A 21,864-nucleotide genomic window follows, 5' to 3' on the forward strand; every position below is an offset into this window, starting at 1 on the left:
ATAACCTTAAGGTATATTAAAGTCTTAAATACAACGGCGTAAGTCGCACTTCAGCATTATGAAAGTATTATTACCTTAAGGGATCATTTCAGGGAACGTAATTGACTTTATTGGTAATATTATTTTGTGTATGGGGGACCATAACAAAGATTATAATACGTACAAATATAACACAAACGATTACTTTATAAATGTATACTTTGATGAATTTAAGCAAACCACAGAGATTACTCACGGTACGATGTTTACATTTCTTTTTTTTCTATTTTTCATTTATATTTAGTTTTAAGGTAGTTTTAAGAAATTTATTTTTAAATGTTACCTAAATTGGTAAATATTCTAGAACCCTTTATTTGAAACATGAAAACATAACACCGTGTAATGTTTCATTATTATTTATTTTTTCAAGAGCACAGGGTTATTAAAGAAGTGCAAATTTTAATATAGTATATTGTAATAGTTTCGGTACAACAGTATTGGTTTTGGCTTTTTGATTGAACTCAAGTAACTACCAGACGTTAATTATTAAGGCTGGATTTTAAAAATACTCTTCGACTTTGTTTCGCAACATTCTACCATAATTTTAAATATCTTCTATAGTTTTATATTTACTTGCTACATATAAACAAGCAAAAAATAATATATTTATTAAGAGTAAAATGTATTAATGACATATATTTAAGTGAATTCCATTGAATATTATAGTTTATATTCTGCCAAATACTGAATATTTTTTTTAAGGTTCACGCACAAATTTATTATTTGCACAAAATTACTGAATGATTATAATTTTATGAAAATGAATTGTATGATTTTAATATCAGAGTAAATTAGTAATATATTATTTTGATAAAATCTATACTGTTTAATAAATTCTTAATGTCTAAGTTTAATGTACAATTATATTATGTCATATTATTTGTGACAAAGAATTAGTGTGATCGCATCACAATGATGATTTTTGTATGATAGTTATAAAAGAAAGCGACTTGAAAAAGTATGACAATATAAAAAAAAAGCTTTGTCAAGTCTGAATTGGTGCTACGTTAGTAAGAATCGCCATGACTTGGCCTTGTTATATTAGTTCCTTTCGTGCTTACCATTAAATTAAACGTAATTTGATTTATGTAACACTATTACGAAAACATAAAATGTTTGTAACTTGTGTTTAGGTTTAAATTTTCATTATTAATGTTACCTTCTTAATTTGACACCAGTTTGACTTTATAGCTTCGCAAAAAAGTGTAGAAATAGAACTTTTTTTTCCTGTTACAACACTGTTCAAGTTGTCAGTTGTTAGTGTCTACGCTGTCAAAAGTGATTATTCTGTCGGCTTTGAAGGTTATGTTGTTATGGTTACGTTTCTCGTATTCGTGTTGCCATATTGGCGATAGTGGCGCCTCTATTAATTTCTACTCTTTTTTGCCAGGCTATACATTTTTTATCGGTTTTTAGACCAGTTTCACCTAATTTGGTTACTGTTATACTATTATCGACATTGCAGCGTTAAAAAAAGTTGAAACTTTCTCGTCGACTCTAGGACATCATTTTTCTTATGTAAATTATGAAACGGTTGATTGACATTTGAATGAATTTCATAGTCCGCTTTATATATATAAATATATAAATCTAATATCATTAAATCGGTAATCTTTCTGTTGATACAACGCCGATACAAGTCAATACAACAATACAAGTCAATACAAGCCGACACGCAGTGGCGTACACTTCATAGATGCTGAAACGCAATTCATACTCTGAGGATTCAGGTTTTGGACGAAGAATTTTCCATTTTGTGCAGTGCGTACCCTAGTTAAAAACCGTGTGCACGTCACTGCCGATACGGGCCGATAGAATGGAATTTATACGGTATTCAATACAAAATAATAAACTCTATGATCATACCTAGACATGAACGACATATGTAATGAAATTAAAAATTAAATTTTCTTTCCTTCAATAGCAATAATTCTATACTGAAACATAAATCACTCTATCTATTGATGAAAATCGCATGAAAATACGTTTATTAGTCTTCGTTTTTTAATTCATTGTGAACAGACAGACTGACGCGGAAGAAAACTATGTTTTATATGAAATGTGAATAGATTTCGACTTCGTTTTAACGCACTGGCAACAGTTTAACAGTAACAAACGCACTTCGCAATGAACACCAATTATTATTATTACTGTATCATAACATCGTAACGAGGTCAACGCTCAAGTTACCGAAAGGTTACTTATAGGTAAGGTACTATATAAGGTGGGGGACACATAATCGATATCATTAAATATCAAATATCAAATTCTTTATTTGCTGATACAATTTTACTAAGGCCTTAAAAAATAAATATAAATTGATACTAATCGGCATGCAAAACATTTTACATACCGATTATTATCAAGCAATTATCCATAATATACGGAAATATTTAACCTAACGCGTACACATAGTACTATGAGTAACTGACCACCTTGGCGCAGTTTAAAATGCTGTGCTATTAAATGGAGACGTTCCTTCTAGTCGCAGCTCTGTTCTGATTTGGATTTTTTATTGCATAAATTGGCTCATATTCAACCTTGTGGTACGGCATCAGCTGTGGTCAGTTATGATCAATCAAGTCATCAATATACTCACTCACTTTACTTATTCACTATATACTTGCTCACTTTCACCCCCCCACAACTTTTAAACGGCTCAACCCACATCAAACATATCTATGAATACTCGCACATACGTCACCTTTCATATAGAACAAAGTAAATAAACTAAATTGTATCGTTTCATCCGTTTGGGAGCTATGGTACCATAGACAGACTGGCAGACAGACAGACAGACATGACAAATTTATAACACCCCTTTCATGATAATAGAACATACTCGTAAACATTTTAAATTCGTCACATTTTAAGCGTATGCACAGCTGATCTGATGATATCACATATTATAAAATGTGTTTGTGTACAGGTTAGGCTAAAATAATTTTCACAGTGGTGTGTACTTCAAATAACCATAAACCACTAAACATTTTTAATAAAAAAGGATTTTTCTAATGTATATTCCTTGAGGTATTTTCATGCTTACTTTTTTTATTAATGGTGCAAGCCACTTTCCTAACACAGTAAAATTGCTGTTACAATAAGTAACAATAAAAAGCTAGATTTTTTGATTTCGATTTATAGTCTCCTTTATTTTTAGGTTAGGGCTTAAAATATATAAAAATATATTGAAAAATTTACAAGTGCCTTATAATATTTATACTGCGAGCGAAGATATCAATTGGGCATTGTCAATAATTATTACTTTTGTTCATGGAAAAAAACATTATACATATACATGTTTTTGGTATACAATTAAATGATTTTTCCTGAATTTTTAATATATGGAAAATTGATATACTCGTTCTGTTAGTCTATGTTATTTTCTGTACTCCATCTTTTAGTACAGTTTACAGAGGCATTTATAACGATTTTCTGACACTCATACTGGTGAGAATCTTAAAATTTGGCTGACGTGAGATTATTCTAAATTTAAAATTTTAACCTAAATGAATTATCGATTATATTCTCATTACTACACCGATGCACTGCATCATGTTAAATCGAAACTAATTATTTTAATAAAATTTCTTTATTGTCCTAGAATAAGTACTAGGTTGTAATTGTTAATGCCCTCCTAATCTTTTTGCTCGTAACAGATATAAAATATACAAGATACTTTGGTACCGTTTGATTGAAAATTCTTTATTTAGACAAGGAAACGTCGTCTTTTATATGAAGGCAGTAATCGAAATGCCTTGGTTGAAAATGATTGAGAGGTTCAGAAGCTTAAACCTCTGTCTCCAACGGGCTTAAATTAATAATGTCCGACTATGTAACACTATAAGATGTTTGTTATAATGACCGGAATCGACGTTTTAACGTTTTCTTCGAGTCTTGGGGATAAAACTCCGCTGAATTCCCACTGTTTTTAATGAATTTCTATACCCAGATACTAACCAGATTCCAAACGAAATAACCCAAGTTACACCGATACATCATATATAATGGTTAGAAAAGCATGTCTTAGCATAATATTTGCATTGACGAAATAGACACGAACATTCGCGTTCTGCACGCAATACTAGTTTCTTGTTTCTCTAGTAAAGTTTACGTATATCTTGTATATTTTATATCTAACTAAAATAGAGTAACTGATTATAGTCTTGGCTGAATATTAAGTTGCCATGTGTATGAATTGTATAATTGAATAAGAGACAAAATTGGAACGCGCGTAACGTAGATCAGTCGTTAATTGTGTCGTTCTAGTCTCATTTACTCCGATATGACCTGGGCCTATGCGTCGACAATATATCTAGTGAAGAAAAAGGCATTTTGCGCACCATTGGAGGTGGAGTACACTTATTGCTCAACATTTGTCTTTCTCGTCTCGAGATATGTAGTCCTCTCAAACCTACTGGAGAATGTAATGACGACTTCTTATTTGTCTATAATCTCAGACCAATTACATATGGACTTGTATCGCAAATTCACCAACAAAATTGTCTGTCTTTTTTTTGAGGTGGACGAAGTAAACTCAAAATTCAAAAATATTAAAACTATTAAATATATTTTGTATCATAACACTATACCCTACTATAATTTGATTCGCAATACACACACATGTAATTTTTACACAGATTAGCAAACACATCTCTTTAACTTGTTACACAGAACACTCGATTATTTGATCGATGTTTTGCTATTCTGGCTGAAGAATCAATTTTTTTTTTTAAATAAAACGTAACTTCAGATTTTAGTAAATTAGAAGTTATTGACCGTTTTTTATTCTATTTAACAACACAAACTCTCTATACACGAGAAAAACGTTCATAATAATGAAATATCGATGCAAACAAATGGTTTTTATAAACACGTTAAATCGTTGATTTTTGATTTTGACAGAGAAGTAAAGTCTAGCGAGGCAGGTCCCTATATAATTATTCCGAGTCTATAAATGAAGTTGTCTGAAACGCATGGTACGTTCAGCTTTGACTTTTCTTTACTCCCTAAAAATATGTCAATTTAAATGATATACAACCAATCACATCTGTCTTCGTATGCATGGTAATATATTTTGAGAAAAAACTATTTACACATTTATATATTTCTCTTTTTTATAATGAAACTTTTTAAAATGAATATTTTTTAATATATACTCGTACATATAACTACAAAACGCGTGTAATTTTTATTTTCTTTTTATATGCTCTAGTGTCACAAACAGTGTGCTGCATTTCTTTAGTGGATTTTATTTTATTAAGTATTATTTTTTATTGACTTTTAAGAAGTATGTAGTCGTAATAAGATTATTTTTAACGTTTCTTGTCTTGCGAGACCAACAAGGGCCGGCCGTGCAATAAAAAATAGATATATATACCTATATATATTTTTTGCAAGATCTGATAGACAACGCAGATCGTAAATTAGGTACTTTTGAATTTTAATTGTAAGCAAAAAATACGTTTAAGTTTGATTATCACAATTATTTTGAAATTGTAGACATGACGTGACAACTTTAAGTGCCTATCTCTTTGACATTTGGATGTTTTATTTCTCTCATTTCATGTCGGTTACATACTACTATTTCAATGTACTAACAGAAATGAAATCACGTTTTGTTCCACTAATTTTACTCAGCAGTGAAGTATGCTTTTAATAGCGCACTTGCCAGGACGCAAGAGACACCTTTTTGTTTTTTATACATTTTAATGTATATGAAGTAAAGACGCAAAAAAAAAATCGATTGTGTACTAAAAATGATTTGTCAATGATGAACAAAGTATGGCTTGGCAACTTCGTTCGTAACACTCCCGATGTGGAAGCGGGCCGGGGGGCGTGTAGCGATGAATGAAAAACTAACGACTGACGCACTGACTTCCACGCACGCACGTTTTCACACCCGCGCAGTCTTTCCCCTCGTCGCCCGCATATCATGGGTGTGTCATCATCGAACTTGCTAGACTATAGCTGTGACCGTTCATTTAGGTTCGATTTGTTTATTTAAACTGCGTTCACAAAGTAAACAAATATCGAGTAATTCCTATTGCTTTACCTCTGGGTCACAGACGTATTTTGCGTATAATTTTATTTGTAAGTTTATCTCTTTCGTCTTATAATACTAAGATGTTTGTTTGAAATGCTCACGTTTTGTAGGATTATGTTTTTTCTAGCTGACCACATGCGGCTTTGGAGGAAGGTTATTAGTGAAACATTAAAAACAATAAAAAAATATACTCTTCTTTTCTACTTTATCCTTTCTCATTCTTCTTTACTATTCTATAATAATGATTGCTCGAAGGTCGTATGTGGTTTCTTTATTATATAAAAACTGTAAATGTATAACTGTGTTTAGTATTTAAGGTGACGTTTTGGGTAAGCCTACGCTTTTACTAACATAACTATTTGGGAAATTTTAATTTTATTAACGATATTTTTTTAAAGTGATTTTATATATTAAACACAAAAAGAAGCTAGCAGTTCTTCTTTTGTTTTGCTTTGGTTCATCGTCACATTCAATCTCTTCCATTAGCTTTATTTATATGTATATATATTATATAAATATATAATTATTTTTTCCAGTTATTATTCGATTGCTTTATTATTTTTTAGATATTATAAATACAAAGAACTTTTTTATGTGTAATGTGAGATATGTTACTCGTATATGTAAATTATTTTTACCTGATATCTAAACACATAACGTTCTACGCTCGTATGTGTCTATGAAGCAGGAAACGTGACTTGACACTGTCTGATATTTTCCATTCCTAGACTTCACTGGAGTACAATCTCTGAGTACACCCATGGAAGTGCCATGTAAAAATAATTTGGATATGTTGTCGTGATAAAAAACATTTAATATTAATATCTGGATGTATTGTAGTAGTTTGATGAAGTTATAATATAGAGAAATTGTAGACGAATATATATACCTAGGATACACGGCCCAGTTAGGTACGTGCGTACCTAACTCTTCGGACAGTGCGTGTTACCAGTGATTACCTACGGATCCGAGACTTGGTTGCTAACTATAGGCCTTATTTGAAGGCTCAAAGTCACTCAGCGGGCGATGAAGCGAGTGAACTTGAAGTTTATCTGCGTAGTCGAATCAAACATGAGGAAATCCGCAGACGAACCAAAGTCACATAGCTCAGCGAGTCGCGAAGCTGAAGTGGCAATGTAAAAGTCACATTGTTCGAAGGTGTTGGAGTCCCAAGCGCAGTGTTGGTCGACCCGCCACTAGGTGGGCTGAGGTCATGAAGCGGGTTGCAATGAGCCGCTGGATGCTGGCGGCTCGAGACCGTTGTGCTTGGAAGTAAGAGATCTATGTCCAGCGGTGGACGTCCATCGGCTGTTAATGATTATTGACGATGATGATGATGTTGAATATAGGTTCATGATAAAAATGTTTAAATGTTGTCTTACGTATTCCTGTGATGTCTAATATTAATGGAATTAATAAACCCTTTTAGATGACTGGGATGATAATGTCTATTTCAATTTTCAAATTATTAATTAAACGTAATGTAATTTTATATGTCATAATTGATAAATAGTCATATAAAACTATTTTAATACGTAATGTATATTTCTACACTGTATTAGTTTTAAGGTCATAACTCATTAGAGCTACCCAGCACCACAGCCGCACCGTCTATTTTCGCTTCGGAGAAGACGCGATTACGAGCAAGACGATCCAGTAACGCTACAAGGTTGAAGTAGTGAGCGTACTTCTATAGGGCTATAGGAAATGGTAACTGCTCCAGACCAATCGGTGCTTATCGCTTTGCTGGGTTGCTCTAATGACTCTTGAGCATTTATTGTATTTCTTAGAATAAGTGTATTTACCATTGATATATAACGTGACAAAATAATAGGTCGATAAAAAACACATTTATAAGTGGCACCATTTGCTCTTCCATAGACAATGAAGCTTCGATAAAACATGAAATTGTTTGTAAACCTTATTAATAGTAAATCGTATTTTGTGCCGCTATTTGAAATTAGTGGTGCCGTTTTTGCTGTTTATTATAGGAAATCGATTACAAACATTTATATCAATGGTATTTACTCAATTTATCTAAAGTAATGTGCATATTATTTCCATACAATTATTATTATTATTAATAATAATTGTACAAATGTTATTGTCTTAATGATTTTCTATCCTAATTTTACGTTTTCTAGTTTTTAATTGTATTGTTCATGAAACCAAAATGTGTTATTTTAATTGCAGATTTTATTAGTTTTATTGTGAATTTTATAGAAACTTGCGTTACTAATGCTGGTTTGTATAATGTATAATGTAGGATATCCATTATAAATGTAATTTAATTCCAAAATATATGAATTTTCGTGATTTTTATAGAAATATGAATGTATTACTTGATGTTGTTCGAAATGTCAATAAATGTTTAGTATGAATTACGGGTTTTAATTCTTATCTTCCTAACCCTTACATATAGCCCAAGATCTAAATATTTATAATATTTAAGGTTTTATAAAATAAGTACCTTCAAAGCCGATTTTATCTTCTTTACTACATACAGAATAGACAAAGAAAGATATTCAAAATCAAGTGGTAAGCTTGTTGGATAAATTTCAAGGGGCTTTGTGTTATCGGACGCACCAAAATTTTGAAGTTGGATTGGAAGGAAATCCCCCATTACCATAGTTTGCCCCGTTTATAGTTCTATCTGACTTGCCATGAATAGTTGGCACCAAGATACTAAAAATATTAAAGTCGACATTGTTATCTAATCGTGTACGTGGCATTCTCATCACACACACATAGTGCTGCTAGAAAATAAAATAAAGAAGTACTCTTAAGTAGGATCGCCTGATTCAAGCTGCGACTGCATAGTGAACTACTACGTACGTACATACACCCGTCGAGCAGTTGCAACTTTAGGGGTAGAGGTAGGGAAGAAGCTCACATAAGTCAAAGCGAAGCTTGACTGGGTACGCTAGTATACCATATTAATATATGTTCCCATATTCCTCATCATCATCATCCTGATATCAGCCGATGGACGTCCACTGGAGGACATAGGCCTTTTGTAGAGACTTCCAAACATCATGATTCTGAGCCACCTCCATCCAGCGTATCCCTGCGACTTGTCAGGTGGACTGATGACATCAATAGGGACCAAAACTGCAGGGTCGCCATTCTAGCACCTTGGTATGTCTGTAACTGTGGTTTTACGGATCTCCTCATTTCGGACTCGATCAAGCAGAGATAGTCCGAGCATAGCTCGCTCCTTCGTCCTTCCTTCGTCTGTGTGACTCTGAGACTTCTTATGAGCTTATGAGATCTTTCCAACGAATGGTGGTATATCCATTCCCAAAACCCCTTAAGGCTAGATTATCAATCGCCGGTATCGGGCGAAAAATTCAACTCTGCGCTGATCAACACGCATACCCTGCATGGTCAGTATCTACTGGTCATAACTAAGTTTTGTTCCCATATTATTACTACTTTAGTTATTATTATGAATTAAGTTTCTGGACCTGCAAGATTCTGTTCGACTTTTCACATCCAGACCAATGGTCCTCGTTGCGGCGTTATCGTTTTTCACCAATGAACTGCAACGGGTTTGTCAGCAGTTCAAACTGCATCGTGCCAGTACAGAAAGTTATGGAAGATGTATTTAAAATAGACTCGAAATCGATGTCGCCGGTGCCACGCTGTGCCTGTCTCGTACCAGCCAGCACGCTATCCCTCGCAGGACGTCGTATCAAAACAAAATTACTTTTAACATTAATAAACGATATTACTCTAATTTTCCTTTACTTTCTTTTTAACAAACCTTTGAAAGCTCCTCGTCACGTGTACCAGTTGTTTTTTACCTCCGCGTGATATCAGATGACTTGTTACTTGTTTTATCTAAATTTAATTTAGAAATTAATGGAATTCAATTAGTGCAAGTGCACGACGAAGTTCCGTGACACACTTCAACGTTTACGTACATTTGGCGCTATCAGAATGACTGATAAAGAAACGCCGAGGACAAAACAGCTGACCGAAGACGAGATCAGTAGGGTACGTATGAAAATATAGTTGCCCAAATACGTATAGGTGACTACATGTTGGTAGCTCACATTTCGTAGCGTAGCGGTACTTCGTAGCTCTATCGTAGCAAATGATTGCTCTTAGAAGACAAGATGATTAAAGTGTATGAGTAGATAGTTCTCAGTTTTATTCTCATTTCTGAAAAATGTCAAATTGTTCACCTTTACTCTTAGATGTTGTAGATGCGATGAATTTATTTTTTTAGTAGTTCGATGAAATGAGCTCTTTGTCGCAGCTTTTCAATCAATGCAATCAATGTATTTATTTGCAGATACATGTTATACAGGATATTATAATGATACAATTTGTAAATGTACCTTGCCTATTTGACATGCAATATATCCTTGACATCCTTTTCCCTTAAAGTATTATCACACAATACAATACTTTGTATGGATGAATATGGATTGTAATAATACAATCCGTAGCTAACGTATCAACGTTAGCTCATTTTAATGTACGAGTATGTTTTGTACTTGTTAGGCAAAGATGCTAAGAACTGCCTGAATATGAGATGAATCTTGAATAGTCAATATTCATTTATTTCAATTAGGCTTAATTAATGATAATAATTAGTCGAAAACTTAATATTAAAGTGACGTGAGTTCAAAATGTGCCTTGTATTGGTTTTTTAGTTTATCACCATTTAACAATACTTTTACTATGCAAGCTATTTTGTCGTTAATTTAGCAATAACTCTTTTCTATAAGCTTGCGTTTAATAAATGTTTGAACATGCCCATGGTTTCATCTGACAGTTATTATGCCCTTATATGAATTACTTATTTTTTGTAACCTAGTGTGGTATGCGACTATTTTATTTTTATTTCTGACAGATTTATTTCTCTTTCACACAACAAATACACTTATTTCGACGTGTATGTTTTTTTTAATGTTTGTTACCCCGGAACTTCGTCATTTGTTAACCAATTTTGAAAATTCTTTCTGTGTTAGAAAGGGTATACTCTTGAAATGGTCCCATAGTCATCATGTCAGGAAACTGATGGTGGAATCCAGGAAAAATCGAGAAAAACTTTCAAAAATCATAAGAATAGCTTTAGCGTTTGTTACTTTTTTCAGCACTCTAAAGCATTACAATTTCGATCTGATGATGGAACCGAAACACACACGACCGGTACTCTTCAATGGTTTACAATAAATGCATTGTGTTTGGGTTCGATTAATTTGTGCCGACGAGAACTAACCACCTAGATGGTTTGTGATTGATATTAGGGGTCTGGTGATGTACACGAATAACACTTAATGGAACTCCTCAACGGCTTACAGTTACTACCTTGTGAGTAGGCTTATTTGTATTGTTGAGGACTTGCCTCCTAGATAGGTTGTGACTGTCATTAGGGGTCTGATGATGAATACGGAGGACAGGTAATGGAACTACTTACCATGTAGTTAGGCTTGATTAATTTGTATTGATGAGAACTTTCCACCTAAATGCTACTTACATTTTGTTACAAATTTAAGTTGTTTGGTCGATTCGAACAAATTATTAAATATGCCAGTCATACAACGCTATTCCATCCAAGGTTTTAACACACCTTAGAGCACACACACCTTGGGGGAATTGTTCTTGCCTAGATCTAATTCTAGTATAATAATTTAACTAAACTTAAAAAAAATAATAAAAAAATACAACCAACTTCAAAACCATAAAACTTACCGACTTAACTAAGAAGCGAATAATAACATCATATTATGTTACATTATCATTATCATATTACCTACAGATCAGTTTGAAGGCGGCGCTAAACCGGTGTCGTATTAATTTGAGCTGTTTCTGAAAGAACTACATGAAAGAATACTGAAAAACCTAAATCTTTATGATATTCATACATGGCATTTCATTGAGAACCAAAAGAAACAAATCGCCGGTCATGGTGTTTTTCTCTACTATATGATAATATTTGTATTTAGGTCTATAACTTAATTTCTAAGAACTTTTCAATAAAATGCACACACTGTCTATATCACATTTATATATTGCCCTAAAATATGGAAAGCAATAACTTACAATTCCTACAGTAGGTAATTTATTATTCCTTCTTGTACCGTAGAAAGATAAACTTTTCATTTTATTGATTTCATAATAAATACACGAAATCTTGAAGCGGGCACACATGTAGACTTAGTCACAATAAAGGTTTGTCTGGATCTAACTTTCATACAATACTTTTACGGTTTTCTAAGGTGAATGTTGTCTAACCATAGAATGTAAAATTTAACGCATTCGTTTAGATTTTTACACTCATAGTGTTTCCATTCTATCAAAGTATTCTTAACTAACTCTTTTGATATTCATGTCATTTTTCTCTATTTTTATAATTTACAAATATTTACTTAGGCGTTTATTTTTGTGTAAATTAATCAAGAGTCATAAAATTAAAGTGAACAGTGGATAGTTGTACGGCTAATTAAGAAATTACGCGATTCCGTATAATCTCTTTGGTCGATAATATGAATTCCTTGTGCATATATCATAGCGTTTATACGATGAATGTAAAACAGTAGATATAGGTACTTAATTGCCCCCTACGGAAGCGTGTCTAATCGCGTTACTACACTAGCGAACACCTTGGTTGTTTTATCAATAGTTTCACACTTTCTATCAACGAGGGAGTGAAAAATTAAGCATACCAGTGTAAATTTTAAGTCACGTTTATTACATGTTGTGATATGTAGTGTCAGTGGGTATTATGTACAAGAAACAGTGAAGAAAAATGATACATGTTCTATGACTGGGTTAAATTTCATTAATTAAGTAACAAAATGGATAAATTAAAAGCTATCGATAAAGTAGTGGCACGAGAGCTTTTTGAAAATCAATTGCGTTACGCTTTTGTTAAATACGATTGTGTTGAAGAGGAAGAATGTGTCGATACTGTCGAGGTAAATAGATTTATATTCCATATAAGTAGCATTAATTATTGATAGCACAATAAATAATACACACACATAAAAGTAGAAATCCAAAATCAAAGATTCATTTATTTCAAGTAGGCTCAGTATACAAGCACTTTTGATACGTCAGTTGACTATTTGTAAAGATTCTACCACCGGTTCGGAAGGCAGATTCTGCTGAGAAGAAACCGGCAAGAAACTCAACAGTTGCTCTTTTAAATTACATTATTATAATTACAATTGATGACAACATTACAATTTCTTATAGTTTTACTTCCTGTGTGGAGGTGGAATCTGATCCAACGGCCTCCAAGCAACTTTAAGAAATGCATAGCGTAGTAAAGTGGGAAGTGTAGGTACTAAACGCGTGCCGAACATCAAACTTGATATTACCTCATACGATTGGTCAAGATCCGTTATTAGATACATATACCCTCATCTGTTAATTAATTGTGCTAAGAAATAAATCTATAGGTACTAATATTATAAAGCTGAAGAGTTTGTTTGTTTGAACGCGCTAATCTCACTATTGGTCCGATTTGAAAAATTCTTTCAGTGTTAGATAGCTCATTTATCGAGGACTGTTATAGGCTATATATTATCCCCGTATTCCTACGAGACCGGAAACCACACTGATAAAACCGCGCGGCATCAGCTAGTGATAGATAACGTTCGCCTTGACTTATCGCATATAGGTTGCCTCGGTACATATAATAGGAGAGCATAAAGAAGTTTTACTTCAAATCCTTTTTTTTTCTTGAAAAGATTTGAATCTAGTTTTTTTACATTGATCTATTCTCCGTTGAGATACGAAAATATTGATGCAATACTATTTTGTTTCTCTTTGTACGCACTACAATTAAGGTCTCTTAAATTTTTTACCTATCGTTCATAGTTATTGAGATATTTTTCGTATTATCAGGGAAGTGACCATGAAGTTACTATAATAATTAAATGTGTCAAATCCTTTGACAATACCAAATGACAAATCCATTATATTATCACCGTATCTAAAACTTATAACCGTATTTTACGGACGAAGTTAACATTGATATCAAAGATTGTCTTAAAGGAATTTTAATCAATAAAAAGTATTTTTCAAGTCTTACAACAATATTCGAGCAATGTGGAACCCAAAATTAGTATCGTCATTATTTCATAAACTAAAACACGTTCGGTGTATCCGAACTTTTTCTCCTTTGCAAGCCAAAAGGTGGCACCCAGACCCTCGCTTTGTAGAGCAATTCAGTGGAGTAGCAGTATATACTAACGAAGCTATAGATAAGTATTACAAAGTGATATGGGATTCACGAGTAAAGTCAATAGAAAGAAAATTACAGAATATGGTGATAAACTTTGGACCTCAGCACCCTGCCGCACACGGTGTACTTAGACTTATTCTAGAACTGGATGGAGAAACAGTTGTTAGAGCCGATCCCCACATAGGATTCTTGCATAGAGCTACAGAAAAACTGATGGAACACAAACATTACAACCAAAACCTACCATACGTTGATCGTTTAGACTATGTTTCGACACTAGCCAATGAACAAACTTTTGCATTAGCCGTTGAAAATCTTCTAAACATAGACGTACCTCCAAGAGCTAAGGCGATCAGAGTTCTTTGCAGTGAGCTTTCTCGTATCGCTAACCATCTTTTAAATGTTTCTGGCACAATACTTGATGCAGGTGGTATAACACCATTTTTCTGGATGTGCGAAGAACGTGAAAAGATTTATGAGTTGTCTGAAAGACTTTGTGGGGCGCGTATACACTGCGCTTACGTCAGACCTGGCGGAGTATCGCAGGATATTCCTATAGGATATCTCGATGACATAAATGAATTTTTATCCAAATTGGGTGAACGCTTAGACGAAACAGAAGATATTTCTACTGGAGGTCGGCTATATTACGCGAGGACAGCTGGTATTGGTGTCGTGGAGGCTCATAAAGCTCTTTATCATGGCTTCTCTGGGCCTATGCTTAGATGTTCAGGTGTGAAATGGGATTTAAGGATTGCTTTCCCGTACGATAATTATGACATGTACGACTTTGATGTTCCTGTTGGATCCTTCGGTGATAGTTACGACCGTCATCTACTTCGCTTAGCGGAAATACGCCAATCCATTAGAATCATAAATCAGGTCATTGACACAATGCCAGAGGGTGAAATCAGAACAGATGACTCGAAAGTTTCGTTCCCTTTAAGATCTGAAATGAAAATGTCCATGGAAGCTCTAATACATCATTTCAAGTTATGTACCGAAGGTTTCGTCGTTCCACCTGGTGTTACATACACCGCCACTGAGTGCCCCAAAGGGGAGTTAGGTTTTTATATGGTAGCCGATGGAACTTCAAAGCCCTATCGTGTTGGTATAAGATCGTGCTCATATAATCACTTATCTGGTCTCAGTTTCTTGGCCAAGGGAGGTATGCTTGCAGATATAGCAATATTGGTTGCTACTATTGACATTGTATTTGGCGATATCGATCGCTAAACAACATGTAGTTAAGTTTTTTTCTTCTTTAGTTCTTTAATTTTTAATAGAAAATTTGTTTCAAACTATTTGCTTTTCTTTTTTCTATGAATTATGAGATACTCATCATCATTATTATCTAGCGGCAGGTACTCTTTTAGTTTGACAAAGAACATTTAAAATGATGTAGGTAGTTAATCTATTGAAAATTTTTATTTATCTATTTTACTGGTAAGCAATAGATGCAATTAATGTTGACAGCCTCCGTGGTGCAGCGGTATGCGCAGTGGATTTACAAGACGGAGGTCCTGAGTTCGACCCCCAGCTGGGCCTATTATTGAGGTTTTTTAATTGGTCCAGGTCTGGCTGGTGGGAGGCTTTGGCCGTGGCTAGTTACCACCCTACCGACAAAGACGTATTGACTTATCATCTTAGACTGCATCATCACTTACCATCAAGTGAGATTGTAGTCGAGGGCTAACTTGTAAAGAATTAAAAAAAAAATACACCGAATACCATCCAAATCAGATCAGTGATTTTATCTGTGAGACGGTATTAGACAGACAAACAGACTTACTATCGCAATTCTATTTGTACTAGCGAACGCCTGCGACTTCGTCCGCGTGGAATTCAATTAAAATTTTCAACACTTTAGGGGCTGAATTTTAAAAATTCTTGAATAACATTATATTTCTTATTTTTGTTACGATTTATGAACAAATTTTTAAAACTGTATGCCTAAAAATTAAGGACTTTCCATACAAACTTTCAACCTCTATTTCACCCCCTTCTATTTTTATTTTAGGGTCAAAAAGTATTCTATGTTTTGCTCCAAATTCCCATTTACCATTTTACCAAAATTTATCTTAATCGGTTCAGCCGTTTAGCCGTGAAAAGGTAACAGACAGGCTTACTTTCGCATTTATAATATTAGTATAGATGGATAAGTCATAAATTCAGTGTATTTCAGAAAACGATAGGCTTATTTCTAATCTGATGAAGGTCTGTCAACATTCATGTTCAGTTTTCGAAACAAAAATTGTCCCATTGTCTTCCACGCAACCGCTGCGCCGAGCGGATATGTAAAATACCCTTATTTTTATAGACCCGATAGCGAACATACTCTGCTATCGAAATGACACGAATCAACTTACTACCTAGTCAGTCAAAAAATTATTGTACGACAACATGTGTGTTACGTGGACCTCGGATTTGTGTATTTAACCTCTGATTGTGTAAAAATTACGAGTACTTTTGTAAATTTTGTTTATCAAGATTTTGATGTACGTCCAAAATGGGTGACACAGAAGTGGTTCAGGTATTTAGTGATTAGATTACTACCTGTAATAGCAATAGGTAATAAAATATTTATAAAAACTTCGTAAAATAAATTTGATTGCGATTAAAATTAATTAAAATACCTATGCTAGTTAATTTTATTCGCAATCACTTTTGTACAAGATAATAATTTATTCGAAGTTGTTAAATATTTTTTTTAGCAAATTATTGCATATCTAAACATAAATAAAGTATAAAAATAAAAATAAATAGTTTAGTAAACAGTTTTTCAGTAAAAGTACAATACAATTTAAAAAAATCAAACTTAATTTCCAACTTTTTTTACTCAACAATTAACAGAACATCGCAGTTTTAACCGCGTAATTCCAATTTCTTTGGAAATACGGGAAGTTTTATATTAGTAGTTGTAGAGCTTTTTGTATCCTAGCTCGTCGGGGGTAGTACCTACTGTCACTAAGTTTATTTCTGCCGCCAAGGAACATTGCTGGCCTCTACTCGTAGTTTGATTTCCTATGTAGGTCATAGGCACTCTGGGCTACTTCTTAATTACTTTTACCTACGATTACTACTTCTTATGTTAAGACAAATAATAATCAGGGTACCGTATGAACAGTAGATAGTCATATTAAAAGATATGAGGGGTCATTCACCAATATTTTTCATTTAGGGATCCGTTTGTAAGATATTAAGCTTTTAGGAGCGAATTTTGTTAGAGTCAAGTGTCCCCACCTTCTACCGGCTAAACGGTTGTTTAAGGATGCTTAACTTACCTTATCAGCAGATAGACTGTCCTTAGCTTCATTGTAGCTTATGATCGGTGTCTCGCCAGGTCTTAATGACTTTTGAGTTTTCAAGTTGTAAGCAGGTTAGGGTAAGTTGGACTTCAACGTTCTGAAAAGTATAAAGTAAGCCAAAGTCAAATACAAAATGAACTTATTTCAATTACATTTAGTTTCATCATCATCATCATTATCAGCCGATTAACGTCCACTGCTGGACATAGGCCTCTTGCATGGACTTCCAAGCACACCGGTCTCGAGCCGCCAGCATCAAGCGGCTCCCTGCAATCCGCTTGATATCCATCCAACCAAGTTGGGTCGGCCAACATTGCGTTATCCGGTGCGGGGTCGCCATTCCAGCACCTTGAGACCCTAACGTCCGAACGTGGACTATTGACCTAACATCATCATTCTGAGAGGAGACTCGAGCTCAGCAGTGAGCCGATTATGAGTTGATAATGATATTAAATTTGTTAGTCAATTACCCTGTTGCACATTGCACATACATAGTTAGTTAAATTGCGGCCGAACATTATTAGAGTAGATTATTTTTTTATTTAAATTTATTTAACCTCCTTTTTCATTGGATAATTTAAAAAAATCGTATCCTAGTTAATAGAATGCCTGCTTTTACACTGCAACTGTGGGTTTGATAGATAACAATAATGTTATTTATATACCCTCATTAGTTATTTAGTTGTCTAATATGTCAAACGAAAGTTCATTTTATGCTTATTTAACTGTATTAGGTTGCCTTTGGTCTAGTTCATGGTTCCCTAGATTTTGTATGAAAAATGTGTTTAAATAGGTAACCTATTTGCAATGTGTCACTGAACATTATCTATTATTTATTTCATAGCACTAATGAATAACAGATGAGAGTATATATTCAGGAATGCCGGATTTTAGACCATAGCTCTCATTCGTTCAAATTTTTATAACGAACGATAGAAAAGCGTTCAAATACAAAAAATGCATTCCCAAGTATATGTTCACACGACAGCGTTTTTAAACACGACCTTTTTTAACCGACCTCAAAAAAAGGAGGAGGTTTTTCAATTCGACCGTATATATTCTTTTTTATCGAGCAGTGTTGCATTTTCATTCTAGACGTTGGAAATAGACCTTCATTCATGTTCATACTATACGGTACGCCCGCCTACTGGGTTTTAACGCATCGTTTTTTAACTTTTTTTTTTTGACGGCTCCCGTGGCGCAGTGGTATGTTCGGTGGATTTAATAACGGAGGTCCTGGGTTCAATCCCCGGCTGGGCCGATTGAGGTTTTCTTAATAGGGATGATGACAGTTTTTTAAATTGTATATAAATTAAGAGTATGCTAATAGTAAATCAATTTTGTAAAAGAAACAGGGTATCTGCGATCATTACTTTCGGAGCTACAGGGATTTAAAGGGTCAGATTTGCAGCGCTTCCGCGGATCCCTGAAAAACGCCCCATACAAAATGGTACGAACTAATGACGTTGTAGGCATTTATTGATCGTTAGATTTGTATGGGCGTTTAAACAAAATTACTAATATCTTTGTTATTTCTGCGTTTATGTTTATAGTTCACATATTAAAAAAAAATCACATTTAATGTAAGGAAGCTAAAACTGTATGAATTTTCATCTAATTACGATAAAAGATTTTTAATAGATTTTGAAATTTTATAATCTTATTTATTTTTCAAATATCCAGTCAATCTTTGTTTTTTATGTATAAATTAGTTAACATTGACCTTATTTACCCGAATTTATTATAAAAATCAATATATTCAAACCTAGTCATCATCCCCATTGGTCCAGGTCTGGCTGGTGGGAGGCTTCGGCTGCAGTTAATTACCACTCTACCGACAAAGACGTACCGCCAAGCGATTTAGCGTCCCGGTACGATGTCGTGTACAAACCGAAAGGAGTGTGGATTTTCATCCTCCTCCTAACAAGTTAGCTCGCTTCCATCTTACATTACATCATCACTTACCATCAGGTGAGATTGTAGTCAAGGGCTAACTTGTAAAGAATAAAAAAAAAACTGACATGCGAATAAGGCCTAAAAATAGCTTAAGCTTTAGTTACACGACTTTTCGTAATAAAAATCTTACATCAAAATAGTTGGAAGTTTGGAAGCAAAATATTTAAAGGACTTCAGCATTTCTTCGGCATACATAACCTTTTTTTAGGAAACTTTTTCGGTGTTCGTGATAAACTTCACTACATTACAGAGGAGCCGCCGTAGATCTTATCTTTCAACATGTGAGCATAAAAATGGAATAGCTTTTCGTGCAAAGTCGCGTTTCTTTGCGGTTAGTCTGCCAATTTCTTTTCCACGAATACGACTTTTTTAGACTTTTTTGAATACGATCTTTACGACTTTTATTTTATTAAAAGCATCAACGTGCCTTATTTATACGTTTATTATTCAGAAAGCCGTCAAATAGTCAACAGCTCTTTTTGGGGCACATCATACCTGAGGAACAGTTAACTTAGGGATTGTTTATTTGCTATAAAATGGATTTATCATTAGTTGGAAAGGTCATCAGTAACTTTGTAAGTACAACGTGTATAATTATATATCGCTAAACAACATATGGTTTATGAACGTAGTTGTTGATTTTTTTATAAATTTCACTTAAGCTAATGGTAGAGAGTCCATGATGCTAAAAGTGTACTTACTCGAGTTTCGCAGGACCTATTAGATTTGGTAGTTTAAAAGAAAGATCACTTAGATTAAGATGAAAGTAATAATAAATGGTTACATACTATTTCAGCTTTCAGCAGTGTGGACAAAAGTTACAGACTAAAGACTATTTTACTGTATTATTTAAGGGACTATGTCCTTAAAAAATAACTGCACTCGTGGCTTGTAAACTGAAGTTTATTTCTTTAGGTTACTCTGAAATAGTCAGATTTTCTAAATGCACACTTTTTTGGTACTAACCCACCTAACTTTATCGTTATCTGCCGTGTTAGTTGAGTATCTACCTATTTCTGTGTTATCAATATGGAGATACACAACAACATGAAAGGTCCCTGGTTCCTTAAGCTTATCTTTGCTTAAATCTGAATTACGAATTACGCCCTTTTTTTCCCCGGGTGTGATGTTTTAAATTATTTTTTACCGCATTTCACGCCCTTCTGACATTATTTGAGGAACTTATATTCCCCACTCAAATCTATACTAAAGCTGAAGAGTTTGTTTGTTTGTTTGTTTACTTGAACACGAACGACTGGTTCGATTTGAAAAATTATTTCAGTGTTAGATAGCCCATTTATCGAGGAAGGCTAGGTTATATATTATTATCCCCGTATTCCTAATAAATCTTGATGGACGATGACTATGTAAATATTTATTAAATATAGAGTGTTTACTATAATTTTTGTTATTATTTAAATTATTAAGTTAAATTATTAATTAATTATTATTATTAAGTTATTATTTAATTGTTGTTTTAATTAAATCTTTATTTAGGTTATTTAGGGAAAATGTAATTTAATGCATTGATCAAAATCTGCCTTCATATTTCATATGGTGTTAAATTTGATTATCTTTATAAAACTTTAATATTCCTTTGAGTAATAAAGCGCAATGGTATTAAACCACCACCCTCAGTTAGTATTGAAGGACCATCGACCCTGTCTCGGAGACCACCAATGTGCTCTTCAAGGCACGGGAGTGTTTTCCAGTGTTTTCAAAGACTACCAAAAAAAAGAAGAAAAAGAAATATTCTATACTGATGTGTAGAATTACGGAAATAAAGCGTTAGCTTTAGTGTGTTATAATGTTCTGCAGTAAAAACTTTATCAGTCAGTAGTAACTAATTAACACGAAACACAACTTTTATGTTTAATTGTATTGCGTAGATCGGCACATTTTACGTAGGTATTCGAAACTTTGGCGTTGCGTGGCGGTGACAATATTTGTGTTAGCAAGAGATACCCCGTACCACCCCCTTCCCTTTTAATAACACCTCTATTTGTCCATTTAATTTGCATACTAGAACTATTGTTTAAACTTCAGCAGTCTTTGTCACCGACAGTTTGAAACGGATCGCTCGCAAAGGCTGTCACTTAAATACCAAGTGTCATAAGTGTATATTGCAAATGATTGCAATAGGTTTCGATCGTTTATTTTGCACTGAACTGATGGTACTGGTGGTAGATATATGTGCACGCGAGCTTCCCAATATGACATCTGACTAGAAAGCTTTGGAATCGTTTCTATATTCAATAGACCTTTGAACACGTTCCATTGTTTTGTCAAGTAAAAGAAATATATTTTAC

The 21,864-nt window shown here is 33.8% G+C and overlaps 1 protein-coding gene across 1 annotated transcript; it reads left to right on the forward strand.

Moving 5' to 3' along the window:
* Positions 1-14,153: 14,153 nt before the first annotated feature.
* On the forward strand, positions 14,154-15,527 carry LOC112049124 (NADH-quinone oxidoreductase subunit D-like). The gene has a single exon (XM_024086906.2). The coding sequence runs from the start codon at positions 14,154-14,156 to the stop codon at positions 15,525-15,527; it is 1,374 nt and encodes a 457-aa protein (XP_023942674.2).
* Positions 15,528-21,864: the final 6,337 nt, after the last annotated feature.

This window comes from Bicyclus anynana, chromosome Z (assembly GCF_947172395.1).
Source record: "Bicyclus anynana chromosome Z, ilBicAnyn1.1, whole genome shotgun sequence".
Classification (NCBI taxonomy): Eukaryota; Metazoa; Arthropoda; class Insecta; order Lepidoptera; family Nymphalidae; genus Bicyclus; species Bicyclus anynana.

Excerpts from the sequence above, each read along its gene's own strand:
- LOC112049124 (XM_024086906.2), top strand. The coding sequence starts at position 14,154 with ATGTGGAACCCAAAATTAGTATCGTCATTATTTCATAAACTAAAACAC.